This window comes from Ranitomeya variabilis, chromosome 3 (genome assembly GCF_051348905.1).
Source record: "Ranitomeya variabilis isolate aRanVar5 chromosome 3, aRanVar5.hap1, whole genome shotgun sequence".
NCBI classification, from domain to species: domain Eukaryota; kingdom Metazoa; phylum Chordata; class Amphibia; order Anura; family Dendrobatidae; genus Ranitomeya; species Ranitomeya variabilis.
The window spans coordinates 20,669,689-20,694,297 of NC_135234.1; the positions used below are offsets into that span (position 1 = coordinate 20,669,689).

General features: G+C 40.0%; 1 protein-coding gene across 1 annotated transcript in view; it reads right to left on the bottom strand.

Moving 5' to 3' along the window:
• Nucleotides 1-24,609, bottom strand: part of ARHGAP31 (Rho GTPase activating protein 31) — a 189,270-nt gene that overhangs the window by 72,282 nt on the left and 92,379 nt on the right. Inside the window, exons 2-3 of the mRNA XM_077293721.1 lie at nucleotides 13,189-13,291; nucleotides 9,671-9,815 (exon numbers count right to left, since the gene is read on the bottom strand). Of these exons, the coding sequence (XP_077149836.1) occupies nucleotides 9,671-9,815; nucleotides 13,189-13,291 (248 nt within the window). The remainder of the gene's footprint in view (nucleotides 1-9,670; nucleotides 9,816-13,188; nucleotides 13,292-24,609) is intronic.

Genomic DNA, 24,609 nt, shown 5'->3' on the forward strand with positions numbered 1-24,609 from the left:
AATGCCTTGCTACTAGCAGAAAAAAATCATGTATGTGTTCTATTTATCATGCCTCGAGAGTCAATCTGGCGGTCATGTGCTCTATTGTCCGCATCTCTGTCCGCTGAGCCACTGAGCCACAGCAGGTTCTGTCGCTGTCCGGATGCTGATTACCTTTTGCCTTTGTCCAGTCCTTTCGGTCAGCAGGCATTTTTCATTTGTTAACTAGCCTGTCCTATCTCAATGCAGGTGCTACCATTTAAACCTTCCCCTTGCTGGTCTTCTCTGCTGGTGATAGTCTTTAGTGGATCTTGCTGGGAGTACTAGTCCTACTGCTGAGTATCTAGGCTAGATAAGTGTACTGCTTTGGTTTCTTTCTGGCGCTGCACTCCTCATCGGTTCCTTAGGAGGTGCATGATACACTCGACGGCCTCACAGGGAGCCAGGTCTGAGCTGTCTTCTCTAGTTTTACTCTCATAGTTTATCAAGGTTGCGCTGAATCTGCGTTTCTGGATACTTTAGTCTGTACTGGAACCGGGTGAGGTTTATCCAGATTTTCTTATCTAAATCCTTCACCCCCGTGTTTATTACCACGTGTGCATAACAATATGTGTAGGGCACCTTCATTGTGCTAAATGGTGGGGGTCAAACATCTTGCGCAAACTCCAAACAATGAAAACTGTTATTGATTACAGCTGGGGAGGTCACGCTGAACCACCCTGCTACCCTTTTGTCACGAACAGCCCTCTGCTGCCCCCTATTGTCTGGACAATTACACAATTGACCAACGATTAATGAAGGAAGCTGTGGTTGTTTCCACTACTAGGCCAGTTATTAGGAAACTAACTATATATACAACAGATTCCAATGCATGGAATATATCCAATAAAAATAACCCAAAAATGATTAGCTGCCACCACCTATTGTTTACAGGCCGATTGGATCAATGACAGGTAGCTTATGGCTTTGGGGTGCGGCTAACAGAACAAAAGGAACAGATCTATTACATTTTATATCTAATCCATAAAGATAGGCAGTGTTTATAAAACATATACCGTGCCTAAGATTTTACAAAAGGGACAAAACAAAGACAGACCAACGAAACTTACTAACCCTGATGTCACAGCAATGGCTCAGAGCTTAGCAGAGGGAGGTACTCCAAGAAAACGGACAGAACCCACAGTGAACTGTGTCTCAAAGTCTCTGATTTTAAAAGGAGTTTTAATTAGTTTTGTCACTTCTTAGCTATTACGAATTTCCTTTTAGCCCATATGTCAACTATGTAACTGTACTTCAAGGAGTGTAAGCTCTTTGTCCCAGGATGCCCTAGGATATTCTGTGTGAGGGGGCGGAGGGTGAATGCCCCTTCCCTGGAGACGCCATACGTAACAATAAAATTCTGGGTAGCCCCTATAAAATTAATAATAAACGAGTGCCAGTAAAGTCACTAGATTACTACCTCCCGCAGTATAACAGTACGCAGTCACAGTTATGGGACACATTTGCTGACATGTTTCTGTTTTTTTTTTGTAAGTTAATAACTTTTTCCATTTAGTCTATAAAACGCGTTCGCTCCTTTATCTCCGTTGCCTCTCCATTAAAGCCTGACCTGAATAGATTGCTTTGCAAATGGGAGTTTTATTCTCCATACGGCGATGTATCCTGTCGCTGCAGTTTGTGCTTTGGTTCACATATTTTTTTTAAGCAAAAATAAATGTTTCATTCGACAACATAAAAGCCGAGGTTCTGTCAGGTCAGTCGCAGATATCGTCATAAATTCACTCCGGCTTTTTTTCCGCTTTTATCTGCGGGATTCTGTGAAGTCTGACGCGTCTGACCTTTAAGTTTGGCATAGTAAGCATGTTAGCGAGCAGAAGATCCATCAGGCGCCGTCTTACTCTTTTCCTTCTTTCTTCTTGATTTGATTCCTCACAGATTAGACGAGCGGCACTCAATACTGGATACCGAGCTTGATAGAAAATACCAGAGACTTCTTATCGCAAATATAAAAGGAAAACGTCTTGAAAACCTAAGAAGAGTCCATGAAGTAGCGACGGTTCTCAGGTTCATTGTCCTCACTGTTACAGTAACGTTTCTACATAGTAGCAATTCCAGGCTGTTCTTTTGCTAATGTATATGGATCCCCCTTGCTATATGGATTCCTCTCCTCCATATGGATCCCCCTCCCCATATGGATCCCCCCTTACCCATATGGATCCACCCTCATATGGATTCCTTTCCTATATAAGACCCCTCTCTCCATATAGATCCCCTCCCCATATAGATTCGTCTTCTTTCCATATGGATCCCCATTTTTCATATGAATCCTCCCCAAACAGATCCTATGGATTCTCTCCCCCATATAGATCCCCTTCCCCATAGAGATTTGTTATGAACTGGTGGTTTAGGAGCAACATGGGACGTGCTCTGGAGGAGGTGGTACCTGTACTGACCGCAGTTCCTGATCTTAACACAACACTAGAAGTAGCCGTGGGATGTTCCTGTCACTCCCTAGACACCTTGTCACAGCCGGAGGACTAACTACCCCTAAAGATAGAAACTGGAAAGCTATCTTGCCTCAGAGAAAATTCCCAAAGGACAGACAGCCCCCCACAAATATTGACTGTGAGTGGAGAGGGAAATGACATACACAGAATGAAACCTGGATGTAGCAAAAGGAGGCCACTCTAGCTAGATAGATAGAACAGGACAGAATACTGTGCGGTCAGTATTAAAAAACTAGAAAAATCCACCACAGAGTTTACAAAAATCTCCACACCTGACTAAAGGTGTGGAGGGTAAATCTGCTTCCCAGAGCTTCCAGCTTAACTGAATAAATCCATACTGACAAGCTGGACTAGAAAAAACATAGAAAGTGCTGAACGATTAAGTCCACAAAAAGTGGACTGCAAAAGAACAAAGCAAGGACTTATCTTTGCTGAACTGGACAGAATATCAGGGAAATCCAAGAGAGATGTGAATCCAACCAGGAACCATTGACAACTGTCACTGGCTGAAGGATAGAGCCAGGATAAATAGCCGAGCCAGAAAGACGATCAGTGGAAGCAGCTGCTGACTACTAAATCCAAGAAGCAGCAGTTCCACTTAAAACCACCGGAGGGAGCCCAAGAGCAGAACTCACAAAAGTGCCACTTACAACCACCGGAGGGAGCCCAAGAGCGGAATTCACAACAGAGATTCCTCTATCCACATGAATCCCTCTCCCCAAATTGATCCCCGTCCCCAAATGGAACTCCCTCCCTAAATGGACCCTCTTAGCATATGAATCTCGCTCCCCATATGGATTCCACTCCCATATAGGTTTCTTCTTCCCATATGCGATCCCCTTTCCCATGTGGATTCCCTTCTCCAAATGAATCCCCCTGTGCTATGTATCTCTGTCCTTATATGGATTCCTCCAATATGGATACCCAAATATAGGATCCCCCTTGCCATATGCATCCCTTTCTCCATATAGATCTCCCTCCCTATATGGATTCCCCATATGGATTCCCATCCCCATATAGGATCCCCTTGCCATCTGGATCATTCTCCTCCTATGGATCCCCCTCCTCTTATGAATCTTTCTTCCCATATGGATTCCTATAGAGCTCCGTGTAATATTACACTTTCCTTGCAGCGGCCGCTGCCGATGAAACGTTTGTTACTTATGTAGCAAAAATCTACCCCTTTAATGCAGATTCAAAGCTGTTCTACAGGGTCTGTCCAAGTTTATTTCAGACTAATACTGCCACATAATGCAGTAAAGAAAATAATTAACCACTTATATTTTTGTAAACCACAATGCCCAGCACCCCAACGCGCGTTTCGCGTCTAGCTTCGTCCCACCCCCAGAGTAAGGGGCATTGCTATCATGCAGGTTACCCGATTACAACAGCACAATAATGTTGGTCTAACATATGTCATGGTTATATATTTTCGGCTTGGGTTACACTCATTGTCAAGATCTCTACTTACTGTCAGAGAATGAAAACATTTTCGCTTTCATTCACGAATATTTATTATATAATGATCAATAGTGAGATCACAGGAACGACTTCAGAAGCCCAAATGTCAAGAAGTGCAAGAAATGGTTGAACCTGAGCGTCTCACTGGTCTTATGGACATACGGATTGAAAAAGTCCAAGAAATAGAGGCAAGCGGAATGAATATAAGGATATGAGACTGGTGTCACCCATAGCCCTGTAGATTATGAGCTTAGGCACTTTCTGCTGGTATCAAACATTTTGTGTTGCTCCCCGTTTACATCTCGCGTTCTTAGAACCTCACTGGCTCACTACCAAATGTTTCTCACTAAGGGATCAGGTTACAGCTGCTTGTGGAAGTCTATGAAGAAGAGGAGGAGCATAGTGAATAAGATATTGTTCTGGCGCTTTCTAGTAAGTGTTTTAGCTCACCCCAAAGATGGATTCACAGCTACAGTTCTCAGTACCCCTGTATAATGTCCTCCATGCTGCTGAATGCTTCTGAATATGAAATATATAGAGATAGGAGAGCAAGGATCCCTCATGTCTGTGTGTGCTGTGCATGGGAGACATCAGTTTCCCCAAGAGACAACTGAAAATTAGAGCTAGAGGGGAAAAGTGGTGTAAAATGCAGGAAACAAGTCAGAAAAAGCATTATCCCTCATGAGCAAACACGGCAGCTTATTCTGAAAAGTCACCTGAGATGGGCTTTCAAGAACAGAGCTGAATGGTGGAAAGGAACAAAGGTTGATACCAAGAAGGCGATAGTCACCGTGCCGGACTGGCATGCCAGTGGGCCACCATTGAGTCTGGGGGAGAAGATTGCGGTATACAGAGGGGCGGAGATGATCTGGTCGCTGAGATTTGTTTTGGTATTTTTTTGGGAATGTGTTTTAAAGAAGTGGACAATCCCTTTAAGTGAAACTTTATTATGATCCTTTTTATGCTACAGTGGGTCTTACCCGACTGGTTTTGTAATTTCCCCTTTAACTGTTGATTTGATGTAATCCCCATTACGCTCGCCACACTCTCGGCAGTCGGGGATCGAGGCCAGAGGCATTTACTGTGTGTTTATTTTTCTGGTGTTAGAAAATCAGGACAATTGTTTTCAGAAATACTCGGAAGATTCTCAAGTTTTCTGGAGAAACGAAACGTCTCGAGCAACCGCAACGAAGGTTTAGTGTGAGACATAATAATGTGCCAACCACGCACAGCGCTGCCAAGAGTCCACGGTCGGGGCCACGTCTCATGGCGGGACGCTGACGTGGGGGTCACGCTCACCTGGCAGAACTGAACCAACGAGGAAATGCGCGAAAAATTCTACTATAAGAACGAAGTTCTGTATTATGTATCCACAGGAATAAACAAAGTAACAAACACGATTCATTGTGTAACAGTCTCCCTTTAACCCCTTTACGACCAGGAAAATTTTCATTTTTGTGCATTCGATGTGTCCTGCCATTCTTTTTTTTGGTCCCCAATTGTTGGATGAAGTTTTTTTTTATTAGACTTTTTGTAGTTGTGAATGACAGCGTTCACTTTAACACTTATTGTGCTGAAAAAAAAGGGAAAAAAATCAAAATATATAAAAAAAAGAAAAAAAAATCACATGGTTTCTGGCTTTTGTTTTTATGGGGTTAATTGTGTGGTAGGAACGACTTGGCTGCATGATTCTTCCGGACAGTAAGATTGCCGCGATAACAAATTTGGTTAGATATTTGTAAAAGTTAACGATTTAAAAAAAATTCTGAACTTTTGTAGTCCTCTTGCAGGACCGGTGACGGTTGGATAACGTGTACTATACACTGCAGTCCCGCAGTATTGTAGTATCTTGGAGAAATGATCATCTCGTATAAAGAGCAGCCTGCGGATGGCCTTCATGGGAGTACAAAGATGGCGCAAACAAGGGCACTCTCTAGGCCGCTGGCTACAAGCACTTTCCAATGGGCACAGGGACAGATTCAGGACTGGATTGCTCTAATTTAATGCTTTTTGCTTTGGTTTGTTCTGTCAATAAATATATTTTTTTCATTTTATCTTTGATGGTCCTTGAGCTAGCATGCCTTCTTTTTTCTTTATTTATCTATTCTCAGTGTGTATTGTGTATGTATTGAGTGTGTGTTGTGTGTATTGTGTATGTGTATGTATTCACTGTGTATGTACAACGCATATGTATTTTACATGTATGTAGTGTTTATTGTGCATGTACTATGTGTATGTAATTAGTGTGTAATGTGTATACATTTAGCGTTACTGTGTGTCGTATGTATTGTGTATGTATTTACAGTGTGTAACGTGTATGTACTAGGTGTGTATTGTGTATGCACTATGCTTATGTATTTAGTGTGTATTGTGCAAGTACACTGTGTATGTATATAGAGTGTGGTCTATATATGCTGTGTATGTATGTAGTGTATGTACACTGTGTTGAGTTTGTATATAGTGTGCGTGGTGTATGCATGCTGTGTATGTATTTAGTGTGTATTGTGTATGTACGCTGTGTATGTATATAGAGTGTGGTATATGTACACTGTATGTATGTAGTGTGTCTGTACACTGTGTTGTGTTTGTATATAGTGTGTGTGGTGTATGTACACTCTGTATGTATTTTGTGTGTATGTTGTATGTACGCTGTGTATGTATTTAGTGTGTATTGTGTATGTACTCTCTGTATGTATTTTGTGTGTTGTGTGTGTACGCTGTGTATGTATTTAGTTTGTGTTGTGTATGTAGTGTGTGTTGTGTATGTATTTAGTGTGTGTATACGCTGTGTATGTATTTAGTGTATGTTGTGTATGTATTTAGTGTATGTTGTGTATGTAGTGTGTGTTGTGTATGTATTTAGTGTGTGTTGTGTGTGTACGCTGTGTATGTATTTAGTTTGTGTTGTGTAGTGTGTGTGTTGTGTATGTATTTAGTGTGTGTATACGCTGTGTATGTATTTAGTGTATGTTGTGTATGTATTTAGTGTGTGTTGTGTATGTATTTAGTGTGTGTTGTGTATGTATTTAGTGTATGTTGTGTATGTATTTAGTGTATGTTGTGTATGTAGTGTGTGTTGTGTATGTATTTAGTGTGTGTTGTGTGTGTACGCTGTGTATGTATTTAGTGTGTATTGTGTATGTACTCTCTGTATGTATTTTGTGTGTTATGTGTGTGTGTACACTGTATGTATTTAGTGTATGTTGTGTATGCAGTGTGTGTTGTGTACGTATTTAGTGTGTGTATACGCTGTGTATGTATTTAGTGTATGTTGTGTGTGTATTTAGTGTATGTTGTGTATGTAGTTTATGTTGTGTATGTATTTAGTGTGTGTTGTGTGTGTACGCTGTGTATGTATTTAGTGTATGTTGTGTATGTAGTGTGTGTTGTGTATGTATTTAGTGTATGTAGTGTGTGTTGTGTATGTATTTAGTGTATGTTGTGTATGTAGTGTGTGTTGTGTATGTATTTAGTGTATGTTGTGTATGTAGTGTATGTTGTGTATGTATTTAGTGTATGTTGTGTGTGTACGCTGTGTATGTATTTAGTGTATGTTGTGTGTGTACGCTGTGTATGTATTTAGTGTATGTTGTGTATGTATTTAGTGTATGTTGTGTATGTAGTGTGTGTTGTGTATGTATTTAGTTTATGTTGTGTATGTAGTGTATGTTGTGTATGTATTTAGTGTATGTTGTGTATGTAGTGTGTGTTGTGTATATATTTAGTTTATGTTGTGTGTGTAGTGTGTGTTGTGTATGTATTTAGTTTATGTTGTGTATGTAGTGTATGTTGTGCATGTAGAATGTATCATTATGGCTGCTGTGTGTGAATATATGAGTTATGTTTCCTCTATAATGAAGGCTGTGGGGTCGTTAATCAGTAATGGGCAGATTATTTATGAGTGTGTCTTGGACCGTGTAACCAGAGACAGATATACACGGTGGCGCGCCAAGCTGGCAAAGACTTCAGGGCAAGATGGAAAAGGGAGAAACCAGGAATGTTCTGAATGTGGAGCATAAACACTGGTGGGGATGGATCTGCCCCGTTCTGTCACAGATACGCTCCAGTCTGTAACATTTACACAGCCCAATGTAGATGAATAACCCGTAACTGATGGACGGAACCTCGTGGATGGGAGACTGCAGGAGCCGAGGAGCGAGACCTGGCAAACACCAGGAGAGAATTATCCATTGTCATTATGAAGTCATCATCTGAATTATTTGTGATGATCTTGCAGAGAAAATTGAGTATTACATGATATTCAGATGTATGGCAGTCCATGAAGTATATGGATGGTTTAAGGCTATCAGAGCGGGGCCCCTGGGAAGATGGGGCCAAGACCATGTTTCCTAAATACTAGGCTTAGGAAAAGTAGCCAAAGAACCAGATTCACCTGCCCCACATGGTAAATGGCGCGGTGGTAATAACTACCACCACAAGGGGGCACTATGGAAGTCAAAGACCCCACCAATGTGACAGTGTCATCATTACACAATTGTCTATGCCAGACTATAGGTTAAGGTGTAACGCACCTTTAAATGTAATTGTTTGAGAAGAGAACAATAAATTGATACTATATATATATATATATATATATATATATATATATATATATATATATATATATATATCTTCTTCTCCATTACCGGGAAATGTGGGTTTATGGCGGAAGTCTATGGTATTTTCGAAGAATCTTTACATAAAAAAGAAGAGGCGGAGTGGGGGTCTCAGCGTGAAATGTGGCTTTAAATACCAGAGCTATAAATATGTATCGTGAAGCAGCTGCAAGGAAATATGAGGGATGAACAAACATAGAGCCCTTGTTTTCTGTACACTATATATACTTATATATGCAGCCAGCGGAGAAGCAACAGGATCAATGGTCTGAGCAAATAGACCCAAAGCACTGGACTGGATCTGTACTGAGAAGCTCACTAACCTCTGGAAATCAGAACATTTCAGATGTCAGTTAAAGGGGTAGGTAGTATTTTGAACAACCCAGCTCCTCGGAGACCATTGGGAATACTAATAAAAATGGGTGTGATGTTTAGTAGATGCACGGTGGAGGGGTCCTGCCATGGGCACGGACCAGATGCCAACATGTTCTAAACATAGTAGTACCAACTCCCTAATATACACCTGACCTGGTGCCAAGAAAAGAGGACACTCCCTGTAATAACCACCAAACCGCCCGCAACTCTCCGGTGGTGTCAGAAAGCTCGGTCCAAGCCGCAGGTAATGGGTCATCCAACAGGATAATGACCCAAAATAGCGAAAAACATCCAAGAACGGCTTAGAGCAAAACATCGGACTCTTCTGAATAAGCTTCTGTGAGCCCTGATCGGAATTGTACTGAACATCTGTGGATGGAGCAGAGACCTGCAGTCTGGAGAAGACGCCTCCACACCAGAGACACAAGATGACATTTGCTCATGAGGAGCCAAAATATCTGTAGACGGGGGCAGAATTCTCGCCAAGAGGTGTATGTGTATCATTTCTTTGCAGTGATAGATCCAAAAGTCGTGCAACAAAATATTATGCTAAGGAACCTTTTGAGCAGGCCCGGGAAATATTTAGATTTAATTTTTCTGTTGAATCAAAATTCAGAAACTAGAACTACTAGAGAGGAGTCTCGGCCCGTGCTCAGGATGGGTTTAATGTCCCATTTCTCGGACGGGCCCTCACCGGACACACAGACGTCAGCAGAGCAGACAGAGGCTTACCGTGAACTTGGTGTACAGCTGGTAGGTGAGTAGCGGGTTGGGAAGCTCCCGGAAGTACAACTTGCACAACGACCCCACACAGTGAATGTCCTGGAGGTAAACTTCTCTGGTCAGGTCCGGGCATTGGTCAGAGACAAACTCCTGCCTGAAAAAGAAGACGGCACCGGCTGAGACCAACAAGTACTACAACTCTCACACGATGGGGACTGTAGTGCTGCGGATATAACTGGAGCAATAATTCACATTTAGGTCATTTTCCAGGATTTCTTCTCCTGGATAATTAGCAGTTATTAATATCCGATAATTAGAAGACAAACAGGGCCGGCGGGGCACCGGGCCGGCAGATGGTCCTGTGTGAGCGCACCCAATTATTATTAGCGGAAGACTGACCTACATCTTATCCGCTATGGTACATGATTAGTACCGACCCCGATAATACTGGAGGCTCATTAATGATGTGATTAGTGCTGGTTCTGTAGTCGCTGGCATCGCGGTGATATATTTTTTTGTCATTAGTTTATTTTCTTTTATAAAATATCATACAGATAAAATAAAAGTATCTGTTGCTGCCTGGAATCCATCAGCAAACCGCAGGTTTTTTTTTTCAGCCGATCGCTGGTTCCTGTCACTTACGGAAACTAAAAAAAAGTTATAAAAAATAAATAAAAGTAAAAAATATAGAAAAGTAAAAAATATAGAAAAGTAAACAACATAGAAGAGTTGTAACCCTGCCCCTCCTTTCCATTTCTTAGAGCAAAAATAAAGAAAATAAATAAACAAATATATTTGGTCTCGCTGCGTCTGTAAAAGTCCCAAGTATCAAAGTATAGAATTTGTTAAGTTAATACAGTTATATGAAAAAGTTTGGGCACCCCTATTAATCTTAAGCTTAATGTTTTATAAAAATTGTTTTTTTTGCAACAGCTATTTCAGTGTCATATATCTAATAACTGTTGGACACAGTAATGTTTCTGCCTTGAAATGAGGTTTATTGTACTAACAGAAAATGTGCAATCTGCATTCAAACAAAATTTGACAGGTGCATAAGTATGGGCACCTCACCAGAAAAGTGACATTAATATTTAGTAGATCCTCCTTTTGCAAAAATAACAGCCTCTAGTCGCTTCCTGTAGCTTTTAATGAGTTCCTGGATCCTGGATGAAGGTATTTTTGACCATTCCTCTTTACAAAACAATTCCAGTTCAGTTAAGTTTGATGGTCGCTGAGCATGGACAGCCCTCTTCAAATGATCCCACAGATGTTCAATGATATTCAGGTCTGGGGACTGGGATGGCCATTCCAGAACAGAGTAATTGTTCCTCTGCATGAATGCCTGAGTAGATTTGGAGCGGTGTTTTAGATCATTGTCTTGCTGAAAGATCCATCCCCTGCGTAACTTCAACTTTGTCACTGATTAATGAACATTATTGTCAAGAATCTGCTGATACTGAGAGGAATCCATGCGTCCCTCAACTTTAACAAGATTACCGGTGCCGGTATTGGCCACACAGCCCCAAAGCATGATGGAACCTCCACCAAATTTTACTGTGGGTAGCAAGTGTTTTTCTTGGAATGCTGTGTTTTTTTGCCGCCGTGCATAATGCCTTTTTGTATGACCAAACAACTCAATCTTGGTTTCATCAGTCCACAGGACCTTCTTCCAAAAAGAAAATGGCTTCTCCAAATGTGCTTTTGCATACCTCAGCCGACTCTGTTTGTGCCGTGCTTGCAGAAACGGCTTCTTTCGCATCACTCTCCCATACAGCTTCTCCTTGTGCAAAGTGCGTTGTATAGTTGACCGATGCACAGTGACACCATCTGCAGCAAGTTGATGCTGCAGCTCTCTGGAGGTGGTCTGAGGATTGTCCTTGACTGATCTCACCATTCTTCTTCTCTGCCTTTCTGATGTTTTTCTTGGCCTGCCACTTCTGGCCTTAACAAGAACTGTACCTGTGTTCTTCCATTTCCTTACTATGTTCCTCACAGTGGAAATTGACAGGTTAAATCTCTGAGACAGCTTTTTGTATCCTTCCCCTGAACAACTATGTTGAATAATCTTTGTTTTCAGATCATTTGACAGTTGTTTTGAGGAGCCCATGATGCCACTCTTCAGAGGAGATTCAAACAGGAGAACAACTTGCAAGTGGCCACTTTAAGTAGCTTTTCTCATGATTGCATACACCTGGCTATGAAGTTCAAAGCTCAATGAGGATACAAAACCAAAAAAAGTGCTTTAGTAAGTCAGTAAAAAGTAGGTAGGAGTATTTAAAACAAGAAAATGATAAGGGTGCCCATACTTATGCACCTGTCAAATTTTGTCTGAATGCAGATTGCACATTTTCTGTTAGTACAATAAACCTCATTTCAAGGCAGAAACATTACTGTGTCCAACAGTTATTAGATATATGAAACTGAAATAGCTGTTGCAAAAAAAACAATTTTTATAAAACATTAAGCTTAAGATTAATAAGGGTGCCCAAACTTTTTCATATAACTGTATCGACACATAAAAGACAAAAAGAAATCAAGAAGCCAGAGTCGGATTTTTTGGTCCCCACCTTTTCCCCAGAAAAAATGCAACAAAAAAGCACTTAAAACATTTCAAAACCATATCAAGAAAAACAACAGCTCGCTACATAACAACAATCCTACACTCTGCTGCATCGGCGGAAAAAAAAAAAAGTGTCTCAGAAATAAACTAAAAGTTTTGTTTTTTTTTAACAAATTTTTATTTAGTTTCTTTCACCAATGTAGCAATCAAAAAACCTTGACAAGTTTGGTATCACCGTAAATCGTACTGAATTAGAGAGTCACGTTACCAAGTCATTTTTACCGCATAATGAACACAGTAGAAACAAAACCCAAAAAACAATGGCTGAATTACATTTTTATTTTAAGCATTTTACCCCCATTTGGATTTTTTTTCCCCATTTTTCCATTCATTGTATGGTAAAGTGAATGGTATCATTCAAAGCTACAACTCGCCTTGCAGAAAACAAGCCCTCAAATGGCTGTGTGGATAGAAAATGTGAAAAGATATTACTCCTGGAAGGAGAGGAGGGAAAAAAAAAAAGCCCCAAAATAAAAACTGTAAAAGGTGGGTAAAATAAAAGTTGCACTGTGACTGGTTCATATGGGCAACAGATAGTTTTTTTATGACCCCAATTATGTGCCCTGCTGTATTCTGATTGGCTCGTTAACACCATAAAGTTATTCCATATCCATTGGGACTTTGATAATGGTCCCACACCTTGATAATCATCTCATGCTGGATTAACAAGAGTTTAATCTGATAATCTGGACTTTAAGACGTAGGTGTTGCTATGTCAATGTCCCTTGTTTAAACATTTTCATGAAGTTGTATTTACCAGTTGCAATACCACCTTTCGCCACTTTGCAGAAGGACGAGTTCTGCCATAGACAGCAATGCAACAGCGCCATCTTTTTAGTAAATCGTTTCCTTTTGTTCCTTGTCATTAAAAAGAATGGATGTTTGTAAATAGGAAGGCAGAAGTTACCTTAGTTTCTGTATATTCGATGTGACTCCTGATAGGCGGTAGATACCATCCACGACCCCGTGCTCTTCGATAAACTCTGCGCAGCTTTTCAACACAAGGGGAACTAAGGGAGAAAGACATAAGAAGGGATGACGTCACTGGGAGATAAAATGGTCACTTTCATAGATCACAATCTGAGATTAAAATACATGCAAGCAAGTCATCAGAATTCAACACGACGGCTATGGATGGATGCGTAGATACAGCAGAGCAGAGTTTGCCGTGTGGCATCACTCAGCGTTTCATCAATAATCTTACATAGGACTGCAGACACGACAATTTATCAGATCTATTGATAAATCATGAGGGATTGGAACTCAAAAGTACATTAGAAAGTTACAGAACTTTTCCAACTTAAAAGTAGAACAATCCCTTTAAATCTAAATGGTGGACATTAATAGGAGTTACACAATGAGTCCCAGGGATTAAACACTAGTGAAGGATATAATACACAGCTTGATAGCACCCGACGTGACAGGTAGAGAGTCAGTGACTGGTTGCAGTGGGCGCTCCGGGCCCATTAGTCTCGGATGACACCGTATTTACTCCATATGTCAGCAGATACTTATGTTATCAGTTTTCATTACCACTTGTTCTAAACACCTGAGAGGCCGAGCTACCACATTCTTGGAATGGGGCCGAATACTCCTCCATCACCCTCCTCCTCTGTGATCATGCCTCCCTTTCCCGTGCCTCCTCATTTTCCAGCCTCCTTAACACATTAAGGTCCCAGGTTCAAATCTGACAAAGATAATATTTGTAATTGTGTTCTTTTGAGCTTGCTACAACATTTTTTCCAAAAATTCAAAAACATGTTTTATTTTGGTTTTCCCAAAAAAAGCTCCCCTTCCTCCATTACCAAATGCATGACCACCAAAAACTCCATGCAAACTTCCTCTCACTCCGGTGGTCATGACTGGAGGGACAAGGGCTCAGGATTCTCAGTCTAATAATTAATCAGTCTTCAGCCGACAGAAAATGATTCCTCGTCCTTCCTGTGGACAGCCTTGACTCTTCTGGGATGGATTAATCTTATGGCCAGAGACTGGCTACATAGACAGAACCATTTGCCGTTCCTGGAGTTGATCAGATTTACCTCCCTCTATCTATCACAGCTTCCACTATTTGGGATTGGCTTCCAACTAGAAATTAGACCATGGTCATTGGGAATTATGACCGCATATCATTATCATGGTCCGGAACTCATTGTTTCAGTGTAGCCCTGTTTGCAAATTTGTCCAAACAATTTATAGCTTTGTTTATGTTGAGGGTCATGATAAAATAGAAGAGGACTTTCTTCAAGTGTTTGCCACAAATATGGGCGCTCAGGTTTCTCTGCAATAGAAAAATATGCAAGAACATAGAGTTCCCTTTACGGAAACTAAGAACCCTACCAAGAAGAACATCTCCCAACCATCGTCCTGGTATCTACTATGAAGAATTTCTCCCAATTATCTTCCTGTACCACCTAAAGCTGGAAACTTTCATGACACAACTATTAAGAACATTTCCCAATCATCTTTCTGGCACCAATCATGTAAGAACATCTTCAACCTTGAGAATAAAGGAAACAAAAAGGGAAAGTCAACTCACCAACAATTGTAGCAGGAGCCCAAAAGGCTCAGATAAAAATCATTGTTAGGACCGAAACGCATCCCCTTTAACTTTTCATTAGACAGTTATGTTTAGGAGCTATACAAAAAATTTTTTTTATATGGACTGATTAAATAAATCTTGGATTTTATCGGAAGGAGCAGGAACAATTTTGAGATTTTTTTCAAGAACATCTACAAACCATTTTCCTGGTACCTACTACGAAGAACATCTCCCTATTATAGTCTTATACCACCTAAATCAGGAAACTTTCATAACTCAACTATGAAGAACATCTCTCAATCATCTTCCTGGCACCAACCACAAAGAACATTTCAAAAATATCTTTCTGGTGCCAATTATGAAGAACATATTCCATTCATCTTCCTGGTACCTACTATGAAGAACTGCTCCCAATCATCTTCCTGGTACCTACTATGGAGAACTGCTTCCATTCATCTATCTGGTACCTACTATGAAGAACTGCTTCCAATCATCTTCGTGGTACCTACTATGAAGAACATCTCCCAATAATCTTCCTGGTACCTACAGTACTATGAAGAGCATCTCCCAATCATCTTCCTGGTACCTACTATGAAGAACATCTCCCAATCATCTTCCTGGTACCTACGATGAAGAACATCTCCCAATCATCTTTCTGGTATCTACTATGAAGAGCATCTCCCAATCATCTTCCTGGTATCTGCTATGAAGAGCATGTCCCAATCATCTTCCTGGTACCTACTACAAAGAACATTTCCCAATCTTCGTCCTGGTATCTACTATAAAGAGCCGCTTCCAATCTTCTTCCTGGTATCTACTATGAAGAACATTTCCCAATCATCTTCCTGGAACCTACTACCTACTATGAAGAACAGCTCCCAATCTTTGTCCTGGTACCTACTATAAAGAGCTGCTTCCAATCATCTTCCTGGTACCTACTATGAAGAGCATCTCCCAATCATCTTCCTGGTACCTACTATCAAGAGCATCTCCCAATCATCTTCCTGGTACCTACTATGAAGAACATCTCTCAATCATCTTCCTAGTACCCACTATGAAGAACAGCTCCCAATCTTCATCCCGGTACCTACTATAAAGAGCCGCTTCCAATCATCTTCCTGGTACCTACTATGAAGAACTGCTTCCAATCATCTTCCTGGTACCTACTATGAAGAACATCTCCCAATAATCTTCCTGGTACCTACTATGAAGAACATCTCTCAATCATCTTCCTGGTACCTATGATGAAGAACATCTCCCAATCATCTTCCTGGTACCCACTATGAAGAACAGCTCCCAATCTTCATCCCGGTACCTACTATAAAGAGCCGCTTCCAATCATCTTCCTGGTACCTACTATGAAGAACCGCTTCCAATCATCTTCCTAGTACCTACTATGAAGAACCGCTTCCAATCATCTTCCTAGTACCTACTATCAAGAACATCTCCTAATCATCTTCCTGGTACCTACTATGAAGAACCGCTTCCAATCATCTTCCTGGTACCTACTATGAAGAACATCTCCCAATCATCTTCCTGGTACCTACTATGAAGAGCATCTCCCAATCATCTTCCTGGTACCTACTATGAAGAACATCTCCCAATAATCTTCCTGGTACCTACTATGAAGAACATCTCTCAATCATCTTCCTGGTACCTACTATGAAGAACATCTCTCAATCATCTTCCTGGTACCTACTATGAAGAACATCTCTCAATCATCTTCCTAGTACCCACTATGAAGAACAGCTCCCAATCTTCATCCCGGTACCTACTATAAAGAGCCGCTTCCAATCATCTTCCTGGTACCTACTATGAAGAACTGCTTCCAATCATCTTCCTGGTACCTACTATGAAGAACATCTCCCAATAATCTTCCTGGTACCTACTATGAAGAACATCTCTCAATCATCTTCCTGGTACCTATGATGAAGAACATCTCCCAATCATCTTCCTGGTACCCACTATGAAGAACAGCTCCCAATCTTCATCCCGGTACCTACTATAAAGAGCCGCTTCCAATCATCTTCCTGGTACCTACTATGAAGAACCGCTTCCAATCATCTTCCTAGTACCTACTATGAAGAACCGCTTCCAATCATCTTCCTAGTACCTACTATCAAGAACATCTCCTAATCATCTTCCTGGTACCTACTATGAAGAACCGCTCCCAGTCATCTTCCTTCTACCTACTATGAAAAATATCTACCAATCATTTTCCTGGTACCTACTATGAAGAACCGTTTCCAATCATGATCCTGGTACCTACTATGAAGAACCGCTCCCAATCATCTTCCTGGAACCTACTATGAAGAACAGCTCCCAATCTTCGTCCTGGTACCTACTATGAAGAACATCTCCCAGTCATCTTCCTGGTACCTACTATGAAGAACATCTCCCAGTCATCTTCCTGGTACCTACTATGAAGAACATCTCCCAGACATCTTCCTGGTACCTACTATGAAGAACAGCTCCCAATCTTTGTCCTGGCACCAAGCATGAAGAACATCTCCAAGCCATTTTTCTGGTGCCAACTATGAAGGACATCTTCAAACCATCTTCCAGGTCAATGCCAAGCTGAGACTAGACCAACAAATGGTTAAGTGATATTGATCAGTCAAGGGACTCTCCATTGCCGACAAGTCTAGTAATAGGGTAATGAAAATTCTCGACAACTCATCGTTTAAAACATAATGTAGAATTGAAGTACTACGTCATTTCTATCGACCTCAATTGTACACTTGTCAATTTACAGGTGAACTGATTTTGTCAGGTTAAGACTCTCTCATTGTAGCACATCTTTGATCTGGATAACAGACTTGTCTCCAGAAAGGGGGTCCCTCCTGTAGTACATCTAAACAGTGTCAGAGAATAGAAAGAGCACCAGGAAAACATGATCGCGGTCTTTTACCACTATGGGAATCTTGAGGCATCTAAACAGCATTTGTTAATGCTCTCCTACTAAGCAGAGGTGGGGAGGTGGCCATGCATGCTGGTTTATCTACTTTCGTAACTCCAAAGTAATTGTAGACACGGAATAGGGGGCACCACCAACCATAATCCAACCATCACACTACAAGTCTCAAGCTAAATCTGAAAAAGGGTTTTCCAAAGTGAACAACCCTTCTGGGTCAGGGGAACCCACTGTTCATCTGCGCAATGTACACTAAATCGTACTTCACATTGGACCGAGGGCATTTTTGAATGTCAAGTAAAGAAAAGTGTAACTATAGCAGGGCATGACAGCTATCGGAAAATGATGGCAAATAAGACAATTCATTTTCTGGAAATCAATCATCCATCTCTCCTATCATGATCACACCCAGCTGCTGCCATCACGGTGGTGTCCTTTTTTTTCCTTTCTAGAGGCAAAAACAGTCTGCTGACATCAGCTGAGGCCGACTACCCGATGCCTTCTACGGAGATGCCAGCTGGGTCCGTGTGCTCAGGACGTCTGCAGTGCATGTGATGCAGGAGCACATCTGTATCATCTGACTTCATAAAGATTGATCACAGCTGCTCCAGCAACCTCACAAATATCCCATAGTCAGGTCAGGTGACTAAGGCAAAAGTGTAATGTTATAGAATCAGGTCAATACATTTGTTACTGAAAACAAAGAATATATACATAACACAGATTGTAAAGTCAACAAGGAGGTTACTGAAAATGCAGCATTCTTTAGAAAGTAGTAAAGTCACTGAGAATGCAACCTATCCATCACTAGAGAGCGGTGACATCACTGAGAATGCAGCCTATCCATCACTAGAGAGCGGTGACATCACAGAATGCAGCCTATCCATCACTAGAGAGCGGTGACATCACTGAGAATGCAGCTTATCCATCACTAGAGCAGTGACATCACTAAGAATGCAGCCTATCCATCACTAGAGAGCGGTGACATCACTAAGAATGCAGCCTATCCATCACTAGAGAGCGGTGACATCACTGAGAATGCAGCCTATCCATCACTAGAGAGCGGTGACATCACTGAGAATGCAGCCTATCCATCACTAGAGAGCAGTGACCACTAAGAATGCAGCCTATCCATCACTAGAGAGCGGTGACATCACTGAGAATGCAGCTTATCCATTCACTAGAGAGCGGTGACATCACAGAATGCAGCCTATCCATCACTAGAGAGCGGTAACATCACTGAGAATGTAGCCTATCCATCACTAGAGAGCGGTGACATCACTGAGAATGCAGCCTATCCATCACTAGAGAGCAGTGACCACTAAGAATGCAGCCTATCCATCACTAGAGAGCGGTGACATCACTGAGAATGCAGCTTATCCATTCACTAGAGAGCGGTGACATCACTGAGAATGCAGCCTATCCATTCACTAGAGAGCGGTGACATCACTGAGAATGCAGCCTATCCATTCACTAGAGAGCGGTGACATCACTGGGAATGCAGCCTATCCATTCACTAGAGAGCGGTGACATCACTGAGAATGCAGCCCATCCATCACTAGAGAGCAGTGACCACTAAGAATGCAGCCTATCCATCACTAGAGAGCGGTGACGTCACTGAGAATGCAGCCTATCCATTCACTAGAGTGCGGTGACATCACTGGGAATGCAGCCTATCCTTCACTAGAGAGCGGTGACATCACTGAGAATGCAGCCTATCCATCACTAGAGAGCAGTGACCACTAAGAATGCAGCCTATCCATCACTAGAGAGCGGTGACGTCACTGAGAATGCAGCCTATCCATTCACTAGACAGCAGTGACATCACTGAGAATGCAGCCTATCCATTCACTAGACAGCAGTGACATCACTGAGAATGCAGCCTATCCATTCACTAGACAGCAGTGACATCACTGAGAATGCAGCCTATCCATTCAGTAGAGAGCGGTGACATCACTGAGAATGCAGCCTATCCATTCACTAGAGAGCAGTGACATCACTGAGAATGCAGCCTATCCATTCACTAGAGAGCAGATATATAACTTTGTAATTAAGCCCACTGCAATACTTTAATGTCACTTGGTTGATGTCAGATATGAATTAGAATCAGGAATCTTATCTAATCACAGTTCCGGGGTCAGCGGTGATGTATGTGTGCGGTGATGTATGTGTGCGGTGATATATGTGTGCGCGGTGTTGGTTCTGGATTCGGAGCGCGCTCTCTGGGACTTATTACATAACATTTGGCTTTGAACCGCGTGTGACAATTAGATTAAACTAACAAGTAAAGACGATGATAAGGCTGAACTAATTCCTCATGTAGGAAACTGGAGTAACCAAAAGATTAATGACCGCGGAGCGACCATGCCTCACAGCCACGGCACAACAACAACACGCCTGCCAAAATCTCTGATTGCATGAACCTTGCCCAATTACTCAGAACCCGCTGGGTACGGCTGAGGCCACCGCTTTGCTCTGTTTACCTTTCACATATTTATTCTTAAAGGAACTGCAATATTAAAGAAACATTTAAATTTCCCAAAATTGTGCCACCTTTGACCTCTGGCCGCATCTGGTATCACAGGTTAATTAATTTAAATAAAAGGTGAGTTGTAATACCAAACACAGCCAAAGATGGCGCACTTTCCAAAAAGAGGCAAACTCTTCTATTCCAATCAGATGCACCCCTCTACATGTTTCCATTCATTTCAATGAGCGATCAAAGTGGTTCAATCTGTACCAGCTCCGATGGGATTAGGTATTATTTGTGCCATCCAAAAAAAATACTGCTGAATTTTCAGTCAAATATTTCCAGAAGCTTTTTTTTTTTTACCTAATCTTTCATAAAGGGAGGAGGAAAAAGTCATCAGAAAATCGCATGTTGTCCCAATTGTCTTTATGCTGGATTTTGAATCCCATTTTTATTTTTTCTTCCACCAATAAGCAAATTGATCGGCACATTAGATATGAGACTTGTGAAGAGGTTAAAAAAAGGATCTTGGACTAAAAAAAAATAAGGCAGTAAGCATTTTATTTTTATGCAGTGCCCCCACAGGTGAATTGCAGTATTACACAACTCTCCTTTAAATGTAATGAATGGATGTGTTGTGTCCTCAAGAGCTAGAGATACAATTTGTAGCCAGTTTATCTATGAGAGTCATCAATGGCACAATTCCCAGTAGGTTATATATATATATATATATATATATATATATATATATATATATATATATATATATATATATATATATATATATATATATATATATATATATATATATATATATATATATTTTACAACCAGACAGCAACTTAGTTTTAAAAACAAACAAATCCTCCCACAGTTCCATTGATGGAAAAATAAAGTTATTGGTCTTGAAAAATTACTAGAAAAACTTTTTTTTTTTAACAAAATTGTAAGTTTGGAATTTCCATAATTGTACGGACTCTGGAATCATACCACTAGGACGCCATTTTTACTGCACAAAAGGAAATTGCCCAAAACAATTTTCAGCTTTATTTTCGCACTTTTCAGTGAATTATATGGTAACATTTAAGGCGTCATTCAAATCTACAACTTGTCCTGCAAATAGCAATCCTTCATATGGCGATGGGGATGGAAAAATAAGGTTACGGCTCTTGGAAGACAGGGAGAAAGACACAAAAACGCAAAAATGAAAAGGTCCAAAAGGGCCCAAAGTTGAAGTTAAAAGGACTGAACTGCAATACCGGACAAAGCCTCTAGACAAGGGTGGCGCTGTTTCTGTAGAAAAATCGGATCCATTTTTTTTTCTAATGTTAGAAAAATACCTTTAAGAAAAATGAATGAAATGTAAGCAGAAAATGTCAGGGCAGGTCATTCCCTCTCCACCAGGTGAGCTCTAATGATCTTATTGTTACACCAAGGACTTGTGTAATTGAAAGCAGGAATCTCTCCTGAAAAAGGTCAAATCAAGTCACAAAACATGGATCAGATTGTTCACAGAGTCAGCAGAACTCTCTCCTGTTCTGTCAGGACGACAATAGAAACCAGATGCTGGAGAAGAAAGGAACATTCTCATCTGAAACCGTGGAAAAACATGGCAAAGGGGTGACGCCGAGAATGGCCGCCCCGGGACTGTAACATAGCCATCGGAAGATCACGCCGTCAATTACAGGTTTGTAGCACAGAATAGTCGTGTGGCTAAAAAAGAAAGAAAATAGCAAAAATTGCTACAAAAGTGACAATGAAAATGGTTTTGAGAAATGAAATAATGCGCTGTCTTTGTGGTGGAAAACAAAATGGAAAACTGTTAACAAACAAGGAATCTTCCTCTGTGACACAACTTGGAATCTTTCCGTCCGTGATATTTTAAGGGATATTTTAATGTTTTGTTACAAGGAATTTTATTTTGTGTTAAAAATAAATATTTAGTGTCATCTGCTCTTTGTAGCACAAACATCAACGAGTGCTCAGATCCACGTATATGGCATCAAGTAAACCAAAATTATATAATGTGGAGAACTTGGTAACATTAATAACAAAATTTGCTTTCAAGAATTAAAAAAAAAAATTCAAATGGACAAGCAGCAGAGAATATTATAGTAGTTATATTCTTGTACTTAGGAGCAGTATTATAGTAGTTATATTCTTGTACATAGGGGCAGTATTATAGTAGTTATATTCCTGTACATAGGGGCAGTATTATAGTAGTTATATTCTTGTACATAGGAGCAGTATTATAGTAGTTATATTCTTATACATAGGGGCAGTATTATAGTAGTTATATTCTTGTATATAGGGGCAGTATTATAGTAGTTATATTCTTGTACATAGGAGCAGTATTATAGTAGTTATATTCTTGTACATAGAAGCAGTATTATAGTAGTTATATTCTTATACATAGGGGCAGTATTATAGTAGTTATATTCTTGTACATAGGGACAGTATTATAGTAGTTATATTCTTGTACATAGGAGCAGTATTATAGTAGCTATATTCTTGTACATAGGGGACAGTATTATAGTAGTTATATTCTTGTACATAGGAGCAGTAGTATAGTAGTTATATTCTTGTACATAGGGGCAGTATTATAGTAGTTATATTCTTGTACATAGGAGCAGAATTATAGTAGTTATATTCTTGTACATAGGGGCAGTATTATAGTAGTTATATTCTTGTACATAGGAGCAGTATTATAGTAGTTATATTCTTCTACATAGGGGCAGTATTATAGTAGTTATATTCTTGTACATAGGGGACAGTATTATAGTAGTTATATTCTTGTACATAGGGGCAGTATTATAGTAGTTATATTCTTGTACATAGGAGCAGTATTATAGTAGTTATATTCTTGTACATAGGGACAGTATTATAGTAGTTATATTCTTGTACATAGGAGCAGTATTATAGTAGCTATATTCTTGTACATAGGGGACAGTATTATAGTAGTTATATTCTTGTACATAGGGGCAGTATTATAGTAGTTATATTCTTGTACATAGGGGGGAGTATTATAGTAGTTATATTCTTGTACATAGGAGCAGTAGTATAGTAGTTATATTCTTGTACATAGGGGCAGTATTATAGTAGTTATATTCTTGTACATAGGAGCAGTATTATAGTAGTTATATTCTTGTACATAGGGGCAGTATTATAGTAGTTATATTCTTGTACATAGGAGCAGTAGTATAGTAGTTATATTCTTGTACATAGGGGCAGTATTATAGTAGTTATATTCTTGTACATAGGAGCAGTAGTATAGTAGTTATATTCTTGTACATAGGGGCAGTATTATAGTAGTTATATTCTTGTACATAGGGGCAGTATTATAGTAGCTATATTCTTGTACATAGGAGCAGTAGTATAGTAGTTATATTCTTGTACATAGGAGCAGTATTATAGTAGCTATATTCTTGTACATAGGGGCAGTATTATAGTAGTTATATTCTTGTACATAGAGGACAGTAGTATAGTAGTTATATTCTTGTACATAGGGGCAGTATTATAGTAGTTATATTCTTGTACATAGGGGCAGTATTATAGTAGCTATATTCTTGTACATAGGAGCAGTAGTATAGTAGTTATATTCTTGTACATAGGGGCAGTATTATAGTAGCTATATTCTTGTACATAGGGGCAGTATTATAGTAGTTATATTCTTGTACATAGAGGACAGTAGTATAGTAGTTATATTCTTGCACATAGGGGCAGTATTATAGTAGTTATATTCTTGCACATAGGGGCAGTATGATAGTAGTTATATTCTTGCACATAGGGGCAGTATTATAGTAGTTATATTCTTGTACATAGGGGCAGTATTATAGTAGTTATATTCTTGTACATAGGGGCAGTAGTATAGTAGTTATATTCTTGTACATAGAGGACAGTAGTATAGTAGTTATATTCTTGTACATAGGGGCAGTATTATAGTAGTTATATTCTTGTACATAGGAGCAGTATTATAGTAGCTATATTCTTGTACATAGGGGCAGTATTATAGTAGCTATATTCTTGTACATAGAGGACAGTAGTATAGTAGTTATATTCTTGCACATAGGGGCAGTATTATAGTAGTTATATTCTTGCACATAGGGGCAGTATTATAGTAGTTATATTCTTGTACATAGGGGCAGTATTATAGTAGTTATATTCTTGTACATAGGGGCAGTATGATAGTAGTTATATTCTTGCACATAGGGGCAGTATTATAGTAGTTATATTCTTGTACATAGGGGCAGTATTATAGTAGCTATATCCTTGTACATAGGGGCAGTATGATAGTAGCTATATTCTTGTACATAGGAGCAGTAGTATAGTAGTTATATTCTTGTACATAGGAGCAGTAGTATAGTAGTTATATTCTTGTACATAGAGGACAGTAGTATAGTAG